Below are 21,530 nucleotides of genomic sequence, written 5' to 3'. Positions count from 1 at the left end.
CAGTGTCTGCATCTGTAAAATGGAGTTGCATTAGCTGATTTGAGATCCCTTCCAGCTCTAGAACCTGTTATCACCAACTTGCTTCCCATAGCTCTCTGGTAACCAACATTCATGAGACAGTTTGTGACTAGGGGTTAAGAGTACAAGTCAAGAGACTTCCTCTTCAGGTCAGAACCTGTTTTAGAGGAGTGACAACTCTTGTTTTGACAATTCTTAAAGTGCCTGCTGTGATCTAGACACAGCAAAAAAACAAAAACAAAAAACAACACCCTACTGAGCACCATAGCCAAGAAGATAAGTTCAAGTAGGACCTCTCTGGCCTGTCTTCCCCCAAGTGACAGCATTGCTCCCTCTAAAGTCCTCATTGTCAATCTCCACTCAGGGAGATGAGGTGAGAACATCTGGAGAACATGGGAAGACCTAGGCTGCAGGAAGGCAACAAACCAGGCCTATATTGTCAACTAATCAATTGGCAAGCATTTCTTAAGCACCTTCCAAATGCCAGGCACTGGTAATACAAAAATGAAAAGCAATCCCCTCTAGGAACATAGAGTTGAGACCTGGGAGAGATGTCCATATTTTGTTGTTGCTGTTGTTCATTTCAATCATGTCCAACTCTTCATCATGCTGGGGTGTTCTTACCAGAGATATGGGAGTGGTTTGCCATTTCCTTCTCCAGCTTATTTTACAGATGAGGAAATTGAGGCAAACAAGGTTGAATCTTGCCCAGGGTCACCCAGCTAGTAAGTGTCTTGAAACCAGATTTGAACTCAGGAAAATGAGTCTTCCTGATTCCAGACCTTATGCTCTATTTACTGCATCACCTAGCTGCCATGTCCATATTTAGGTAGAGACAAAATAGATAAAAAGGGGATTTTGAGGGGAAGGTGCTAACAGTTAGGCATCATGTTAAGGCACCATGTTGAAGGTTACACAAGCTGAACCTTGAAGGAAGCCAGTAATTCTGAGGGAAAAAGTTGAAAGGGGAGTGAAACCAGGTCATGGATGAGAAAAAGGAAGAAGGCCTGTCCAAGTAGAGTACAGTGTGCATGATGGGAAATAACAAAATAACATTCAATAAGGATAGAAAAGTAAGCTGTAACCAAATTATGGAGGACTTTAAAGACCAAACAAAAGAGTTTAGATTTGCTCCTGGAGGTCATAGAGAACTGTGTACTCTCTTCCTTGACTATTTGTAAAATCACCACTGGAAAGAACTCATGATAAAAAATGCCATCCTCCTCCAGAGAAAGAACTGATGGAGTCAATGCAGACTGAAATATAGTATATTCACTTCATTTTTTTCTTTTTTCTTTGAGTTTTCTTTTATAAAACAGCTAATACAAACAGTGTTTTATCATGTAAAATTGCTATCAGATTGCTTACCATCTCAGGGAGGGAGAATGGGAAGAACAGAATTTGGAACTCAAAATATTTATTGCTTTTACAGGTAATTGGGGGAAAAAATAAACAATGAACAACAAGAAATTGAGCCCTGGGTATTCTAGTGAAGCAGAGCAGTTCACAAGGGGGGAGTTCCTCTCTACTCCAGGTGATGTAACGTGGTTCTGGAATTGATCTTGCTCCTTCTGCTTGATCCTAGTATTTGTTAAGCTCTTTCAGGAGCTTTTGAAAAGGAGTAGGCATAGCTTCCATTAGGTACATGGGCTGTCACATTCCTTCATTTTTGGTAAGCATTCAAAATACTTTGTCTGAGAGCATTCAGGTTAAATTGATAACCAAGTTATTACCTGCTTTCTAACTTCATCACACCACTGAAACTATTCTCTCCAGGTACTTAATAGCCTCAATTGCCAATCTAAAAGCTTTTTCTCTATCCTAATTCCTTCTCAACCATTCTGCAACATTTGACACTGTTGAATACCTTCCCTTCCTGCATTCTGCTCTCTCTATTCTCCTACCTGTGATCTCTTCTGCTTTCTTTGCTGGATCATTTTCTATATTTTGCCCCTGAACTATGTACCTCAGAATTTCATCTGGGGTCCTCTTCTTATTTCTGTTTTCTCTCTCAATGGCCTCATCAATTCCCATGAATTTAATTGTCATTTCTGTGTAAATAACTCTATCTAGTCATCCCTAGACTATCTCCTGGGCTCCAGCCCAACATCACCAACTACCTAGTAGTCATTTTGAACTGGATGCTTCATAGGATTCTCAAATTCAACATTTCCAAAACAGAATTCATTAGCTTTCTCCAAGAGCTCAACTGTCTTATGAACTTTTTAAAATTTTAAACCCTTACCTTCTATCTTAGAATAAATATTAAATATCCATTTCAAGGCAGAATTATAAGGACTAGACAATGGGGGTTAAGTGACTTACCCAAGATCACACAGCTAGGAAGTGTCTAAGGCCAGATTTGAACCCAGGACCTCCCATCACTAGGCCTGGCTCTCAATCTATTAACATCTTTTTTTCCCATCGATTACTCAGACAATAGTAAAACAGATCAAGCCTTGATTTATAGTATTTGCTCATTTTTGTGCAAATGCTCACATGGAATTAACACACTCCTGGAAGTACCTTAGAGACTCATTACCTCAAGACCTTAGCTTCTGAGAGTTTAGAGCTGAAAGAGCTCTTAGAAACATTGTTTCCAATACAGAAGAGCAGTAAGGATTAGGCAATTGGAGTTAAGTGACTCACCCAGGGTCACACAGCTAGGAAGTATCTGAGGTCACATTTGCATCTAAGGCCTTCTGTGTCCAGGACCAGCTCTCTATTCACTGAGTCACCCAGCTGCCCTCTGAACTTAGCTACTTTTGTCAAGGGATCGCCTTTCCAGTTGTATGGGATCACAAACTAGAAATCATTCTTGCCTCCTCACTTTTATAATTTCTACTTCCTGATGTAGGAGAGCAAATTTTGTTGTGGGAGAGTGAATACGTTTGGGTTCTCACCCAAAGAATCGCAGCTCAGACTCCATCTTGAGGAATGACAGCATTTGTTTAAAGATGTTACACATAGTGTAGTCAGGGTGATGGAAAAGCCATAGTGGGGATTTCAGGTTTCTAGCCTTTTTTTTTTATTATGGGTCTGGGGTACTGCCCTCCACTCAGATTATTCCTCCCAGGACATTCCAGAGGAAGGGACAGGGAAGGAATGCTAAGATTCCCAGTCCACCTCCCATGTCCCATGTATTTGTTAAGCTTGTTTTAATGCTTGAGTGTCCTTTCTCAGCCTCATAAAACTCTTATCAAAGTCATAATATTCCAGGTGCTTTCCCCCTCCAGGCTTGACCTTGCAAGTGCTTATCAGCTGGGAGTAGCTGGGAAAGTACAGAGTTTCTAACATCTGCTACCTAGAAAAAAGCATAAGATCTAAAAGCACCATTAAAGAAAAATGATTTGAAAATGTTTCTAAGATTTTAAAGCACCATTTACCACTGCCAACCTTATTCCCATTTAATCACTTTAAAAAAATCCTTACCTTCTGTTTTAGAATTAACACTATGTATTGGTTCCAAGGCAGAAGAGCAGTAAGGGCTAGGCAATGGGGGTGGGGGGTGGGGGGGGTAAGTGACTTGCCCAGGATAACACAGCTAGGAAGTGTCTGAGGCTAGATTTGAACCCAGGACCTCCCATCTCCAGGTCTGGCCCTCAATCCACTGAGCCACCCCCCACCCCCCAATCACCTTCCAGGTTGTATCCATTCTCTCCATATATCTCTTAAACACAACATTTAATTCACTCAGAGATCACTTTAATTCAGGTCCTCATCAGAATTTCTAGTTACCTTCAAAGTTACTATAGTAGCCTCCTAATTGGTTTCCTTGTCTCAAGCAAGTCTCTCTCCCTTTTCAGGCTAACCTAACTACAGATAACAGAGTGCCATGCTTAAAGCCCAAGTGTGACCTACTCAAGAAACCTTAGTAGCTCCCTAAAACCAAACTTTATACCCTTCACAAGTTATATCCAACCTACTTTTCCAGGCCTAGTACACATTATTTCTGGTCTTCTCACATGAAGAACCTCTCTTTCTCTCTCCCTCTCCCTCTCTCTGTCCTCTCCTCTCTCTTTCTCTGTCTCTAGCTCATCTTCTCTCCTGTCTCTCTCCTGTCCTCTCCTTTCTGTCTTTAGCTCATTTCTTTCTCTAGGCCAGTGAAGGCAAATCTTTTAGAGATCGAGTGCCCAAACTATAACCCTCACACCTCATGTGAATCCCTCCTTACCCTAGACAGGGGAGGGGGGAAGAGCTCCCAATGGGCTGCTGGGCAGAGGGGTGGGTCAGGTGAGATGTCTTCAAGCTTAGTGGAGAGGGGGAGGGGAGCAGCTCCCTCTGGCACTTGTGTCATAGGTTCACCAACACTGTTCCATGCTAATGATGCTCCAGTCCTAACCTTTCTCCCCACCACCATTATCATGTTTCCAATTGCCTGTTGGACCTCTCAAAATGGATTCCTTACAGACAAACTCAACATGAACTCCTATTTCCTCCCAAACTCTTCTCTTTTCCAAATTTCTCCATTATTGTCTCTCTCTTTTTACAAACCCTTACCTTCTGTGTTAGTATCATTTCTAAGACAGAAGGGCAAGGGCCAGGCAATCAGGATTGTAACTTTCCCAGAATCACCCACCCTGGTCCTCCAGACTTTATGCCTTGCTCTCTATCCACTTAGCCACCTGGTTGCCCCTCTATTATTGTCAAGGTACCAACATTCTCCTCTTCATCTAGGCTTACAGCCTAGATGTGTGTTATCCTTGACTTCTTACTTTCATCCCCCTTATCTAATCTGTTGCCAAGACCTGTCAAATTGACTTCACAATATCTCTAGAATATTCACCCTTCTCTGACACTTCCACCATACCCTACTGGTAGTTGATTAGTCGCTCTGTCTCAAGCCTCTTCCCACTCCAATCCATCATCCACTCATCTGTTAACATGATCTTCCTAAACTGACTCTATCACCTCCCATGGATCAGAGAGAAACTCCTGTTTGGCTTCTAAAACTCTTCAAAACTTGGCCCCTTCCTACCCTTCTGATCTTACTTCCTAACTGGTGTTGCTCTTCCTGCTTTAGAACACTCCATCTCCTGACTCCAGGAATTGTCATTGACTGTCTCCTGTACCTGGGGTTCTCTCCCTCTTCCTTTCTACCTGGCTTCCTTCAAGTCCCAGCTAAAATCCCACCTTCCACATAAAAACCTTTCTTAATGTTAGTGCCTTCCCTCTAAGATGATCTTTAATTTAGTGCGTTTGTGAATAATTGTCTGTATGCTGTCTCCCCCATTAGACTGTGAGCTCCTCTGAGAATAAGAACTGTTCTTTGCCTTTCTTTGCATTGCTGGAGCTTAGCACAATGCCTGGCACTTGATATGTACTTAATAAAGGCTTGTGGACTTGGGATAGTGAGGTGGCTCAGTAGATAGAGGGCCAGACCTGGAGGTGGAAGTTCTTGAGTTCCAATTTGGCCTCAGACACTTTCTAGCTGTGTGACCCTGGACCAGTCCCTTAATCCCCATTGGCTAACCCTTACCGCTCTTCTGCCTTGGAACAATATTTAGTATTTATTCTAAGAGAGAAGGTCAGGGTTTTATTTTTTTTAATTCAAATTTTTTAATTGAAATTTTTTATTTAATTAATTTAGAGTATTTTTCCATGGTTACATGGTTCATGTTCTTTCCCTCCCCTTACACCCCCCCCCCCATAGCCAACAAGCAATTCCACTGGGTTTTACATGTATCATTGATCAAGACCTATTTCCCTGTTATTGATAATTGCACCAGGGTGTTAGAGTCTGCATCCCCTATCATATCCCCATCGAAGGTTTTAGAAGAAGAAAAAAAAGCTTATGAACCTAACATTAGAAAAGAAAAAAGACAAAATTTGACTACCCCTCCTACTCATTCCTGAAGACAGATTCAGAACATATTTTCTTCCTTCTGTACAAGTAGGTCAGTGAGTGACTAAAATCTTTCCATTCTCCCCTCAGGGAGCAGAGGGTATCTTGGGACAAAGGAGTAAATACACACACTTGTGTATACTATTTAAAATGAATGAAAGTGATAATGTATGTATAACCCAGTGAAATTGCTTGTCAACTCTGGGAGGGGAGAGGGAAGAGGAGATGGAGACAACAAGAATCATGTAACTATGGGGAAAAAATGAAAAAATTTTAAAAATGAAATGAGGGAAAGCTATCCATACTCCGAATGAAGAATAAGGCCAAGAGTCTTTAGGCACGTGGTAATTTATCTCATGATAATAAGCCTGGTACTGGATACTTCACAGGACTGTTGAAGAAATGTAAAATGCATTGTATCACTATGGAGAATAGATAAGAATTATTATGAATTGAACTACTAATTTTCCTCTAAATTTGACCTGCTTCTCCTGATTCTCAGTCATCCTGATGTGAAGAATGCATTTCCTACTCAAAGCCGCCTCCCAGAAGATTTATCTTATTGGAAGGCTCGGTTCAGATGATGAGATGATGCCTTTTCCAGGAAGTCTTCCTTGATGCCCTGAAGTAGATCTCTTTCTTCCTTCTCAAGTAATGGGGAAAAGAATAAACATTTATCCATTGCTTTTTATGTGCCAGGCACTATGCTAAGCATTTTACAAATATCTGATTTGACTCTCAACGTTATCCCCATTTTACAAATAAAGAGATCGAGGCAGACAAATGACTTGTGAGTCGGAGCCTGACTCTATCTGCTGAGCCACCTAACTGCCCCCAGTGAGTTCCTTGAAAGCCAATATAACTCATGTGCCCAGCACAATTACTTGCATAGCACAGATATTTAATAAGATGGTTTAATGGTGCTATTCTTAATACTATATTTGATTTGGGCTTGTGAGTGCATCGATTTAAGGAACTCTTTTGTGTGGAAACTGCTTTCTCTGTTGCAGAATGAGGACTCATCTTTATATTCATAGAGAATGGTTACCTAGCTAGACTTGCCCATGGTCACACAGTGACTAAGAGCCCAAAGCAAAGACCTGAGCAAAGAAAGGTTGGCCCTCCATCCCCTGAGCCAGGAGTCTTTAATCTTTTTTGTATCTTAGACCACAGGAAAGTCTAGGAACCGCTTCTCAAAACCAATAATTACAAAGGAAACAAAATATATTGAAATATTTTTGTTGTTCAGTCATTTCAGTCAACCTCATTTGGGGTTTTCTTGGTAGAGATACTGGAGTGGTTTGCCATTTCCTTCTGGAGGTCATTTTACAGATGAGGAAATGGAGGCAAATAGATTTTAGTGACTTGCCCAGGGTCACACAGCTAATAAGTATCTGAGGACAGACTTGAACTCGGGAAGAGGAGCCTTCCTGATTCCAGGCCCTATTTACTGTGCTGCCTTGCTTCCCTGGGCTGCCACTGCCACTGTAATCCTCCAAAAGGATAAAGGCAGCTAGGTGGCACAGTGGGACTGCAGTCAGGAAGACCTGGGGTCAAACCTCCCTACTTCCTACTCCTATTTTTCCTGTCTGTCTCTTTTTTTCACATTTTTGTTTGCATGTTGTCTCCTCCATTAGACTCGAAGCTCTCTGAGAGCAGGGACCAGGCTTTTGGCCTTTCTTTGTATTCTTATCACCATATCTGGCCCAAAGTAGGTATTTATTTTAATGTCAGTTAACTGACTGACTGATGTGACACAACTATTAAGAGTCATCGGGATTCAAACCCAGCCTTCTCCTGGCCTGAACTTCAGCAAATGTTCTATTATTTTATATATATATAATTATATATTCTACTATAATATACTGTCCCACAATTCTAATTATTATTATAAACAATTGATTTCCCATCATCCTACAGCCAAGTAGGCAAGGAAAACAATAGAACACATCCAGATCTTTTTGTAAGCAGACCACTAAAGTTACAATAAATTCTCACTTATCTGCTTTGTGATGATTAAGAAGAGTACTAAAAACATTATCTGTGGAAGATAGTTTGCCATGCCTCCAACTGTTCATTGTTTTTTAAACACAAATCCATTTAAAAAATTTTTTTAAATTTTGACAGACATCCCAACCAAAGACCCCTCCTGTATAGAGATATTCCTTTCACACCATGGGGGTTATGAGTATAGTGCCTGGCAATCTGGAAAATCCAAGTAAATTTTTTTTTGGCTTTCCTTTTGTACCAGAGAAGGTTTGACTTTTTCTTTTTCTCTTATGGGATATTTACAGTACTTCATTGTAAAATGTGGGTTCAGTATTTGGTCATAGGCTATATGTAGGTTGATGTTAAGATATCTCTACATTTCTAGCCTTTGTATATCATGTGCTGGCTTTTACATTCTTTTCACAAACCTTAACTTCTTTCTGTTTTAACTTTTAAAAAGAAATCATGTCTATTTATGGTATTAAGAGATAAAATATATTGATATTATACAATACTATACATATATTTAATGCATTTCTGAGTTTCTACACTTTTTCTGTATTGTCTGTTGACTTTTGAGTGTCTCCCCCCCAAATTCCTATTTAATTTCTTATGGTGACCCAAGATATATCAAAACCAAAATGAAGAAGTCATTGCAATGTGGAAGGGACACATGTATTAGCCCCAAACAACTGAGCAAAACAGCCTCAAAGATTGAGTACACTGACAGCACAGACTACTTTCCATTTTTTTGCAGTTTTTTTATTTAACAAAAAAAAATGGTCACATCCTTTAACTTTGATAATTTGGTTCCACTGTTTTCTATTGGATTTGATCTGAGTTTTGTTGCTGTTTAATATTTTCTTCAAACACATGGTTATAGTTTTTTTTGCCTCAGTCTTCTTTATTTAGTCTGCTTTTTATTTTCTCAGAATTCTTCATATCAATCCTTCATTAAAGTCACAAATCCATTTTAATACCAATCTAAAGTCAATCCTAATTCAGAACAGAAATCTTTGGGTTTAGGACCTTGGATTCAATAGTCCAAAATAAATGACTTTTCTTCTTAAATCTAAGCCAAACAGAAATGGTTTTTATGCTTAGATGAAGTTGTTGATAAATTACCTTCCTACTCCATTCTGTCCACATGGTGCTGGAAGTACAGGGCTTCTTAAAGAGTTTAAATAACTGCCTGGGGGGATTTCAGACTGTGCGTTCAACAGGCAAATATAGAGCTAGGAGCCCTCAGTATCTGTGTTGTCACTTCCTGTGGTGTTTTCCCAGTCAACTTCTCCCTGCCGAGTGCTATGGTGAACCTTTCTGTGTGCCCACTTCCTGTGAAAGTGAGAAATGGGTGCAAAAGTGAGAACACATTTCAGTATTTCATTGAAAGTCTGAACCACAAATAAAGAACTGATGGTAACTCAACTATGGACAAATTGGAAAAGAATTTATAGCCCAACTCCCTCATCCATCCATCCATCCATCCATCCATCCATTTGTGTCTGTCTACCTATCTATCTACCTGTACATCTGTTTATCTATCTATCTATCTATCTATCTATCTATCTATCTATCTATCTATCTATCTACCCATCCATTCATCCATCCATTCATCTAAAACCCTTACCTTTTGTCTTAGTATCAATTCTAAGACATAAGATTGACAAGGTCTAGGCAACTGGAGTTAATTGACTTGCCCAGGGCAATTGCTAGGAAGCATCTGAGCCCAGACTTGAATCTAGGGTGTCTCAACTCCAGGTCTGGTGCTTTATCCACTGTATAACCTAGGTGCCCTGCCCCCTTCATTTTACATGTAGGGAAACCGAGGTCAAAAGAGGCTTAGTGATTTGCTCAAAGTCATATGGGTGGGAACTTATTAGGAGCATTTAAAATCCAAATGCATGACACCAACTGGGCACCTTCCTTCCTTTGAACCAAATCACTCTTACCTACGATAATTCTCAAAGCTTTCTTTGATACGGCGTCGTTCCTTCTCTTGGTGATCTCCATTGCTCAATCTACTTCCCTGGAAAGAGAAAAGAATGAGGTGGTAGTCAGGTGAGTGGGGTAGATCTGGGCTAAAAACTGGCACCATTTCAGAGAGCCTAGACTGAGGATGATTTGGGTTCCATCTTTAGTTCTTTTCTTCCTATCTTCCAGGCCCTTTCCCGCGGTTATTGCTCTAGCCATGAATCTCTTGTTCAGCTCAGATGAGCTGATCAGAGAAAGAACTCTGAACGTTGTTTGTTTGTTTTTTTAAGCCCTTACTGTTCTCCTGCCTTAGACCTAATGAATAGTAAAAGTTAAAAAAAAAAAGACAAAGCTGTGTGCACATGTGAAAGCAAAAATACAATCTCGTATGCATGCCAACACAGAGCCACAGGATTACACAAAGGAACCAGGATCCACCACAGGGGGAAGCTTGCTGACTTGTGTGAGCATCAGACATACTGCATCTAGTTTCGATTCATCCAGGGGTCACTCAATTTCTCTTACATTTTGGGCCAGAAAAAGCTTCTCCTTCGTGGTGGCAAGAAGGTTCTCCTTAGCTGGATGACCTGAAACATACAATAGGGAACCACAGTGTCGTCAGTCCATAGGGCTAGGCACGGGGTCCGGTAATATAGCTCTACACTACAGGTCTCCTGCCAGCAGTGTGCCCTGAAATAACAGTCATGCCTCACTAGACATAATATAATGATATTAATAACAATGACAATTTATGGAGTGCTTTTAATTTCCCAAAGCTCTTTAGAGATGTTATTTTATTTGATATTCGCAAAATCACTTTTCTTTAATAAACTTATCCCAACTACTCTCTAACAGCATAAGATACTATTTCTTTTTGGTTTTCTGATATATACATGTGACCTTGGTGAGACATTTTACAGATAAGGAAACTGAGGTTGAAAGAGAACAAGTAACTTACCCAGGGACAAGTGACTCAGTATCAGAGGAAGGATTTGAATTTGGGTCAACCTGACTTCAAGTCTAATATTCTATCTGTTATACCATGTAGTTGACTCTATTTCTCAAACGGTAAAAAATTGAGGGAAAAGATCCCTGTGAATATTTATGACAGTCTTTTTATTTTGTATTAACAAAGAACTGGAATCAAGATAGGCACAAAAACTGCATAAGCCTCCCTCCTCATCTCCACCTCCTGGCTTTTCTGGCTTCTGCTAAAATACCATCTTCCCCAAAAAGCCTTTCCTAATTCTCCTTTCCTAAATCTCCTCTTCTGCCGATTACCTCCAGTTTATCTGGTCTTGTTTGCACATAGTGGTTTGCATGTTGCCTCCTCCATTAGACCATGAGCTCCTTGAGGACAAGGACTATCGTTGGTCTTTCTAGTATCCCTAGAGCTTAGTTAGCCCGGTGCCAGACAGAGGAGGCCCTTTATAAATGCTTGTTGACTAACAGGTTGACATGAATGTAATGGAAAACTCTTATGCCAATATAAATGAGAGCAGTACTGTTGCATTGTGAGGAGAAGCCATGCTTTGGAGTCAGAAAAGCCTTGGGTATGAGTCCAGCCTCTGACTTCTACTAGCTGTGGACCCAAGGACCAGGTACTTGATCTCTCAGTGCTCAAGCCACTGTGAAAGACTCTTAAGTCTTCAAGTAAGTGTCAATCTGCATTGGTCAGAGGGAGTTTCCTCACTGGGAATTGCAAGAGGAGGAGGAGGAGTTCACCAGGAGTCCAGCTACAGAATCCCATGTGAGGCTTTTATATTTTTTAAAAAACCTTTACCTTCTGTCCCAGAATCAATACTAAGTCTTTGTTCCAAGGCAGAGGAGCAGTAAGGGCTAGGCAATTAAGATTAAGTGACTTGCCCAGAGCTGTACATATAAGAAGTGTCCAAGGCTAGATTTGAACCCAGGAACCCCATCTCTAGGTCTGGCTCTTCATCCATCGAGTCATCCAGCTTCCCCTACATATTAAGCCTTCATTGAAGGTTTGTTGAATTGAACTGAACTGGATGTAATTTAATCCTTTTCAGGCAGTCATTTTCTGATAATATCTCTTCCCCACTGGTTGTTACAATTTTAGTAAAGATATTAATAAATTAGAGAGTGTTCAGAGAAGATGAACAAAGTGGTGAAGAAACTAGAGAGTAATCAATTAATTAAACATATTAAGCATCCTAGGCTCAAGAGATACAAAAAGAAAACATAAAATAATCCCTGTCCTCAGGGAGTTTACATTCCATGGGAGGTGGATTACATAGCAATATATGCACACATAAATATAAAAGAGACACCAAATAAATACAAAATAATTTTGAAGGATACTAGTAATGGGAGCATTAAGATAGGCAAGACAGAGGAGCTGAGCTAAGTGTAAAAACATGTGAAGATCATGCTTTCTGGGGACTGGTTGAAGGAACTGTGGCTATTTTGCTCTGAGAAGATTTAGGAGTGGGCATAATTACTGTCTCTAAGACAGAAGACAGGATCAGTGGAATAGACTTGGGTAAATGACCTCAGCAAGACAGTGTGGATAAACCCAAAGAGCCCAGCTTTTGGGACAAGAATCCACTATTTGACAAAAACTGCTGGGAAAATTGGAAAATAGTATGGGAGAGATTAGGTTTAGATCAACATCTCACACCCTACACCAAGATAAACTCTGAATGAGTGAATGATTTGAATATAAAGAAGGAAACTATAAGTAAATTTGGTGAACATAGAATAGTATACCTGTCAGATCCAAGGGAAAGGAAAGATTTTAAGACCAAGCAAGAGTTAGAAAATATATGTAAATATAAATATAAAATGTAAAATAAATAATTTTGATTACATTAAATTAAAAAGGGTTTGTACAAACAAAACCAATGCAATCAAAATTAGAAGGGAAGCAACAAATTGGAAAAAATCTTTATAACAAAAACCTCTGACAAAGGTCTAATTACTCAAATTTATAAGGAACTAAATCAATTGTACAAAAAATCAAGCTATGAGAAATGGGCAAGGGACATAAATAAGCAATTTTCAGATAAAGAAATCAAAACTATCATTAAGCACATGAAAAAGTGTTCTAAATCTCTTATAATTAGAGAAATGTAAATCAAAACAACTCTGAGGTACCACCTCACACCTAGCTGATTGGCAAGGGAAAGTAATAAATGTTGGAAGGGATGTGGCAAAATTGGAACATGAATGCATTGCTGGTGGAGTTGTGAATTGATCCAACCATTCTGGATGGCAATTTGGAACTCTGCCCAAAGGGCTTTAAAAGACTGTCTGCCCTTTGATCCAGCCATTCCACTGCTGGGTTTTTACCCCAAAGAGATAATAAGGGAAAAGACTTGAACAAAAATATTTATAGCTGTGATGTTTGTGGTGGCAAAAATTGGAAATTGTGGGGATGCTTTCAATTGGGGAATGGCTGAACAAATTGTGGTATCTGTTGGTGATGGAATACTATTGTGCTCAAAGGAATAATGAGGGGGCATCTGGGTGGCTCAGTGGATTTAGAGACAGGCCCAGAGATGGGAGATCCTGGGTTCAAATCTGGTCTCAGACACTTCCTAGCTGTGTGACCCTGGGCAAGTCACTTAACCCCCATTGCCTAGCCCTTACTGCTCTTCTGTCTTAGAACCAATACACAGTATTGATTCTAAGATGGAAGGTAAGGGTTTAAAATTTTTTATAATTAAAAAAAAAAGAAATAATGAACTAGAGGAATTCCATGTGAACTGGAAAGACCTACAGAAATTGATGCAGAGTGAAAGGAGCAGAACCAGGAGAACCTTATACATAGAGACGGATACACTGTGGCACAATTGAATGTAATGGACTTCTCTACTAGCAGCAATGCAATGATCCAGAACTATTAGGAGGGATTTACAAGAAAACACTATCCACATCCAGAGAAAGAACTGTGGGAGCAAAAACACAGAAGAAAAACAACTGCTTGGTCACATGGGTCAATGGGGATATGACTGGGGATGTAGACTCTAAGAGATCACCCTAGTGTAAATATTAATAATATGGAAATAGGTCTTGATCAATGTCACATATAGAGCCCAGTGGAACTGCTAGTTGGCTATGGGAGGGGAGTGGGAGGAGGGGATGGAAAGAACATGAATCATGTGACCATGGACAAATATTCTAAATCAATTAATTAAATAAAAAATTTCAAATAAAAATAATTACTGTCTCTAAGTCATGACAATCCATCATGTGAAAGAGGAATTGGGTTTTGTTCTGCTCCACCCCAGAGAACCAAACAAGGAACTTTGGGTAGAAGTTACACCAAAGTTGCTTTAAGCTAAATGTAAAGACAAACTTTGTAACAGCCAGAGCTGGCTCTAAGAGAAAGGAGCTTCTTCCCAGCTCTGGAGCTTCACAGGGAAGGCTGGATGAGCACTTCTTGGGGAAGGAGTAGAGGTGGCAGGAACCCCCATATCTATAGGAACAGGAAAGATTTGATGAATGTCTGAGGTTCCTCCCTACTCTGAAATTCTGTGATTTTGTCTTCTCTCTCCTTGAGGCTCCTCACAAGTGATTTCTCTCAGTAGATGATCTCCTTTTGAAAGGAGCTCTGCATGCTGGAAAGATTGAGAAGCCCACACAAGCTGCCTTCCCATGGCCATGGCACCTGGGGGTCAGAGCTTAACCTTCTCAGAGCCTTGCCAAATGAGAAGCTGAACTCATGATATTCCTCCAGACTAAAGATCCTTCTAAACTTGTGCCCTAGGATGCATCTCCCTTGCTGCCCTTGCCAACTCAAGGGCTCCTTCCATTCTTCCTCAAGCCTTCCTGCTCTGTCCCAAACAGTCTAGCAGAAGAAAAACTCAGTTCCTGTCTGATTTCCCTCCCAGATCCAGCTGAACAACAGCTAGTTATTTAGCCACACATAGCTCTTTATCTTTTTGACACCTTTACTCTGTGTGTGGGGAATGTGAATGGTTCTCTCCCAAGAAATTAGAGCTGAGGTCCAGCATGGACAGATATGTGAAATGAGGAAACTGGTTCACAGGCCTTTGCAACTTCTCCCTACCCCTACCCACCCCCAGATATTGCCAGGATGGAAAAAGGGTGTCACACAAAATCATGCTAAAAGTGAAAGTGAGTGATGATCGTGACTAAGCAAGTTCTCTTTTCTAGGGGTAATTCATTGCATCTGAATCAGGCTCTCAGATCCCTGACCAAAAGGAGAGACCCTAATGGTAGTAGTATTTTAGGCATCAGTAACAGGCTAGTGGAGGGGGGGGAGGTGAGGGAAGGGTCTGAGAGAGACTTATATCCTCTCAGTTTGTACCACATGATAGCCTCTACATACCCATACAGTCTACCAACCATATATGCAGACTCTCCCAAAGTCTCCCAAGGTGGCTGCTTAAAGACATAGGACAACCATAGAATTTGGAGTGAAAGAGACTAGAGATTAAGTAGTTCAATTCTTATTTTACAGATAAGGAAACCGAGTCCCAGGGAGATGAAGGTATGTATTCAAAGACAAACAGGTAGTAGGTATTAGAGATAAAAATGGAATTGGAGAACCAAAGTCTTCTGAATTAGTTCCCTTCCCACTGTACCACACTGCTGGGGAGCTGAAGTGTAGAGATGGGCTCACTTTTGTTGGAGAGTTGTGCATCCTCCTCCAGGTCCCTGGGAAGAGTTAACTTTGGGAAAGAGATAAACAGCCTAGTTTAGACCTCAATACTGACCCTCACCCATAACCTCAAACTAGAATACAATAACTTCTGCCAACTTTATCCCCTTTTAGGCTCTCTACAAGGCACACCTCCCCCCAAACTTGCTGATGTATTTGAGACCCCACAAAAATATCAAAAATCATGTAACAAAATCCGAGGAATGTGAAAGAGGTGTACCAGAGGGTCCTGCTGGCCCTTAACTTCTCCTTTTAGCCCACATAAAGAGTGAGGCCTCCAACAGACCTTTCTGAATAGCCCTAAACTCCTTCCTGAGACTATAGCTTTCCCACTCCTCTCCCACCCCTCCTCACCCTTGGAGCCCACAAACCGTCATAGTCGGAGTGTTCCTTTTTTTTTTTGGCCTGTCACTGAATTACAGTCTTTCTGGGTTACACCACCAGCTTGTCCCTCTTACGTTTCTATCAGCCTGGCCCCAGCCTCCAAACTTCCCGCTGTCAGTACTTTCTGCTTTGTAAAGTACCTTCTCACATGATCTTCCTCAATTCCCCCAACATCCCCAGGAGTCACAGAGTACTTAAGCTTGGAAATAATGGAGAGAACACTAAATTTTGAGTCAGCAGAGATCTGGGTTTGAACATTCTGCCTTTGACGTTTATAGTGGTGTCATATACAATAGACTCTTTAAAAAAATCCTTACCTTCTATTTTAGAATAGGTACTAAACAGGTTTCAAGGCAGAAGAGTGATACGGTAAGGTCTAGACAATTGGGTCACATGGCTAAGAAGTATCTGAAGCCAGATTTGAACCCAGATCCTCCAGGCTCCAGGCCTGCTGCTCTAGCCACTGTGCTACCTATTTATCCCCAATAAATTCCTAAATATTTGTTGACTTGAATTGAGTTCCAAGATATGTAATCATGGTAAAGACATTTCTCCTCCCTAATCCTCAATTTCTTTGTTTGCTAAATGGGAATAATAATGTATAGTTTATTTATTATAAATATTCATATTTTTATATTTATAAATTTAATTTATATCTATATAATACACATTTAAAATGCATTTATGAACTTAATATTTATACTACCATCTCACAGGGCTTTGTAAACCTTAAAATGCTTTGGAAATGGTTTGTTGCTATTATTTCAAAAGAAGACTAGAAGCTTCAAAGTAGAGTGATCTGCCCTTGGTCATACAATTGTTAAATGGCAGAGATGGGAGGAGAATCCAGATCCTCCTCTGACTCTAAAATCCTTGCTTTTTTTTATAGGACAGTCATTTATTATGAGTCAATAGACACTGGATAATCCAAAACTCTTTAGAGTGAGGAAGGTGAAAGATAGTTCTTCACTAACTCTTGGTCTAGGCAAAGTTATGGGTCTAGTGAGGAAGGGAAAGATAATACTCAGAATTAAACTAATGTTGAAGAATCATAATACTCACCTCCTGAGAATTTCTGGGTGAGCTGTCCTCTAAGTCTGAACTCTGGGTCACAAGAAAAGAGAAAAAAATTTATCAGGGCCTTTGTCCCTCCTGTGTAGAGAGGGGGAAAAGAAAGAGGAAAAGAAGAGAATGGGCTTGGGACAAGAGACAGCATGATGGGAGAATGGGCTTGGGACAAGAGACAGCATGATGGCGACTGGGATCCAAAGGCAAATCATTCACAGACATTCTCTAAAACAAGGAAAGAAGGAAGAATTCTAAGCCCTTTTACTACATTCCTATTTCTGTCATCAGGGGCTCTTGACCTGAAGATTATGAACTTGGCTTAAAATTTTTTTTGATAATTTTATTTCAGTAGAATTAGCTTTCATTATAATCCTATGTTTTTTATTTAATGCATTTTATTTATTTTTTACATTCGATATATTTTAAATATTTAATGCATTTTAATACAGAGACGAGTCCATAAGGTTTACCAGACTGTCAAAGGGTTCTAGGCCATACAAAAAAGAACATTTGGACTAGAGGTGATTGTTGCCATATATTCCACAATTCATGGTCATGTTCCCTCTACTCAGCTTGCTCTGAGTCTTCAACACGCACACTTGCACACACCTCATTCCCATCCCTTCTTGCCTTTATTCATCCCATCCTCCCTTCAACTTTCCAACTCTGCCCCCCGCCGTGCTCCCTGCCTCCCCCTTCAGATTTATCTTGTACATACTTAGTTCTATATACATGTTGTCTTCCCCATTAGACTGTAAACTCCTTGAAGGCAGGGGCTATTTTTACTTTTCTCTGTATTCCCCAGAACTTAGCGCAATGCACGGCATATACTAAACACAATGTAACTCCTTACACTCTGGCCTTTTTATCATTCCACTAAACTGCTCTCTCCAGTTACTAATCATCTCTTAGTTGCCAAATATAATGACCCTTTCTCATTCCTCTTTCCTTATTCTCCCTGACCTCTCTGCAGCCTTTGACATGGTTGATCATTCTCGTCTCCTTGGTATTCTTTTCTCTCTGGATTTTCAGGACACTATTGTGTCCTGGTTCTCCTCCTACCTTCTACAGGAAGTCTTTTATAACCCCTCTTGCCTCCAGTGCCCTTTCTCTGTTAATTATTCCTACTCATCCTGTATAGAGTTTGCTTTGTACATGTTTGTTTACATGTGGTCTCTCCCATTAGACTGTAAACTCCTTGAGAGCAGGGGCGGCCCTTTGCCACTTTTTGCATCTTCATGTTTAGCACAGTGCTTGGCACATAGTAGGTGCTTAATAAATGTTTATGGATTGATTCAATAAATATCCTCTCTCCTCCTTTCTACTTACCAGTTCCCAATTTTCTCTATTCTTTAAAGCCTCCAGCTTAAGTCCTACCCCTGACCTGCCCCCCCATTTAAGGTTAGCACTTAATTTCATGTGGCTTCCTATTGTTTCCTTATTCTGTTTACACATTTACTGAGCCAGTTTTGGGTAAGGATCCTATGCCAGGTATAGTTTCTCTTGTGAGTCAGTCTTCTTTTGCTTTCTCTATTATAAGCTTTTCTATAGAGTTTTCCCTTCTCTCTCATCTCTTCATTGATTAACACTGACACCTGTAGGGTTGGTTGAATTAGTCATTAAGCTGTTAAGTATAGACATCCCTTCCACATCATGGCACCCCCACAATCTGGAAAATTCATGTTGAGATTTTTTTGCTCCTCCCTTCATACCAGAAAAGAAATTGCAATTGTTTCTTTTTCTTTTATGGGGTGTTTACAATAAAAGAAACTGCATATATTTATGATATCAAAAGATAAAATATGTTGCTATTATACAATACTCTGTGTATGTTTTATACATTTCTGAGTTTCTAAACTTCTTCTGTGTCATTTACTGCTTCTCCAAAACTCCCCCCAAATTCCCATTTGATTTCTTATGCTGACCTGTGATATATCAAAACTGTGATGGGGAAAGCTGCAGTCTGGAAGGGATACCTGTACATATGTTCCCAGCTAGAGATGCAAAGAAAGGCAAAAGGACAAAAAAGTTCCTAGCCCCAAGGAGTTTCCATGCTAATGGGAAAGATACCATATAAATAAGTGGGTCTATACATGGATAATTGGAGGTGGGAGGTGAAGGGACAAGTGAAGGCTGGGGGAAAGGGATGGAAAAGGGGGAGGACCAGGAAGGCCCTTGGATGGTAATATTTGAACTGAGTCTTGAAGGAAGCTAGGGATGTCAAAAGGTGAGGGGGGGGGGGGCAGTTGGGTAGCTCAGTGGATGGAGAGCCAGGCCTAGAGACGGGAGGTCCTGGGTTCAAATTTGACCTCAGACACTTCCCAGCTGTGTGACCCTGGGCAAGTCCCTTAACCCCCATTGCCTAGCCCTTACTGCTCTTCTGTCTTAGAACCAATACACAGTATTGACTCCAAGATGGAAGGTAAGGGTTTAAAAAAAAAAGGTGAGGAGGGAAAGCTGAAGGAACAGGCAGTGAAAAAGTAGGAGCCATTTTCATGTGCAAGGCACAACAAGCAGGCTGCTATCACCTTCAGACTGCAAAGAGTGTGTCAGGAAGAAGACTAGGAAGGTAGGAAGGGATCAGGTGGTGAAGAGCCTTGAATTCCAAAGAGACCACTTCAGATTTGGTTCTAGAGGTAATAAAAAGCTGTCCAAGTTTATTGAAGGAATAAAAGTTACGTCATCAAATCTATGATTTAGGAGAATCCAATTGGCAATGATGTGGTGGATGAATTCGAGTGGGGAAAGAGGTGAAGCCCAGGGTCAAAGTAGAAGGTTGTATAAGTGATCCGTCAAGGGGTGACGAAGGCCTGAACTATCTTTGTCTCAAAAAGTCTACTTAAAAAAACTCTTACCTTCCACCTTAGAATCAAGACTGTGCGTTGGTCCCAAGGCAGAAGAGTGGTCAAGGATAGGCAATAGGAGTTCAGTGATTTGCTCAGGGTTATACACAGGTAAGAAGTGTATGAGGTCAAATTTGAACCCAGGACTTCCTGCCTCTAGGCCTGACTCTCTTTCCACTGAGCCACCTCACTGCCCCCTCAAAAAGTCCCAGAACACCAGTGGTTCAATGAACTAGCCCAACGTCTCCACTTAACAGATGAGGAACCTGAGGCTCCCAGAGCGTCAGTGGTTTGCCTAAGACCATAGGTGAGTTAGTAGCAGACTCAGAACTAGAACCTGATCCCCTGACACTCAAAGAAATGCCTTCAGGCATGACGGATAAAAAGTGGACTCCAAAGAAAACAGAATCCTGGGGGTGAGGGACGGAATGCCACTGGCCTTCCAGAAAGAGGGACAGGGCAGCCCCGGGTCTGGAGGGAGAGAGTAAATCACCTGGGGGCCCGAACAATCCCTCCCACACAGGCATACCAGGATGGGGGTCTCCAGCTGGAGCCGCTTCAGCTTGCTCTCCATAAACAGCAACTCGCCTTCCTTCTTAAACAGCTGGAGCTGCAGCTCATCACACTTCTCCCCCAGCTCCCGGATCTGCTTCCGCAGCTCATCCTTTTCCTTCAGGCTATTCGAATACTGCAGGTGGAACTCCTCCCTCGTCATGATGGCCTAGGGTGGGAAGGGTGGCACACGGGGAAGCTGGGAGATGTCCCAGGACCCCCGCCACACTCAGAGCAGAGTTCTTAACCCTACTGGAGGTAGGGCAGCTGCCCGGATGCATCCTGAACTTTGGGGCCTGATAAAGACGGTGGGATGCCAGCACAGAGATGGGCACCAGGGTCTGACTTCCCTGGTGGCAGCATTGTGGACAAATAGCAGAGCTCGCTAGATGGCAGGTGGCTCAGTGGGTAAAGAGCCAGGTCTACAGACTGGAGATCCTGGATTCAAATGTGACCTTAGATATTTCCTATCAGTGGGATCCTGGGCAAGTCACTTAACCCCAATCACCTAGCTGTAACCCCTCCTCTGCCTTTGAAGAGATGCTTAGTATTTATTCTGAGTCAGAAGGTAAGGGTTTTAAAAAAGGAAAGAAAGAAGCTTTAGAGCCAGAGGACCAAAGTTCAAATCCTGCTTCTGAAACAGCAGTGTGATCTTGGGCATGCCACAACTTTTCTGGTCCTCAGTTTTTCCACATGAGAAATGAGGGAATTGAACTAGATGTCCTCTGAGGTCCCTTCCGGCTCTAGATCTACTATGAAAAGATCTTGTTCAAAAAGGGGAACAGAATATTTGTTGTTCATCCTTAGTGTTTGAAGACCAGTGACAGTCAGTGAGGAGTCACAAGAGTCCTGAGCTGGAAGGAAGGCCGATCATTTCAGCCTTATACATGGGAGAATGTGGCCCAGAGACATCCCAGGACGGCCATAGGAAATGACTTTCCCAAGTTTCCAGAGCCTAAGGGATACTAGAACTCAGGTCTAAGGAATCCCCACCCATTGTTATTTCTGCTGCCCCCACTCCCCCTCTCATGAATTAGGACATTTTCCCATCTCAAGGCAGATGAAAAAGTCAGAGGAGCATAGAATGAGAGTTGGAAGGCCCCTTTGTGTTACTGTTTTAATCCCACCTTCTGTCTTAGCAACAGTTCTAAGACAGAAGAGCTGTAAAGGCCTGGCTATTGGAGTTAAGTGACTTGCCCAGGGT

The 21,530-nt window shown here is 41.2% G+C and overlaps 1 protein-coding gene across 3 annotated transcripts in view; it reads right to left on the bottom strand.

Annotated features, from left to right (window-relative positions):
- Positions 1-8,025: 8,025 nt before the first annotated feature.
- Positions 8,026-21,530, bottom strand: part of CARD9 (caspase recruitment domain family member 9) — a 38,092-nt gene continuing 24,587 nt past the window's right edge. For 2 of the 3 annotated variants that reach the window (XM_056812695.1, XM_056812694.1), the window contains 6 exons: positions 20,304-20,495; positions 16,926-16,967; positions 15,441-15,489; positions 10,352-10,413; positions 9,805-9,881; positions 8,026-9,187 (listed from right to left, as the gene is read on the bottom strand). In XM_056812695.1, the coding sequence (XP_056668673.1) occupies positions 9,088-9,187; positions 9,805-9,881; positions 10,352-10,413; positions 15,441-15,489; positions 16,926-16,967; positions 20,304-20,495 (522 nt within the window). In that variant the 3' untranslated portion in view covers positions 8,026-9,087. The remainder of the gene's footprint in view (positions 9,188-9,804; positions 9,882-10,351; positions 10,414-15,440; positions 15,490-16,925; positions 16,968-20,303; positions 20,496-21,530) is intronic. The other variant, XR_008915371.1, reaches the window with a different exon arrangement.

This window comes from Monodelphis domestica, chromosome 1 (genome assembly GCF_027887165.1).
Source record: "Monodelphis domestica isolate mMonDom1 chromosome 1, mMonDom1.pri, whole genome shotgun sequence".
NCBI lineage: Eukaryota > Metazoa > Chordata > Mammalia > Didelphimorphia > Didelphidae > Monodelphis > Monodelphis domestica.
Note: the sequence above shows the minus strand (reverse complement) of the source record. Positions and strands in the feature narration are given on the sequence as shown.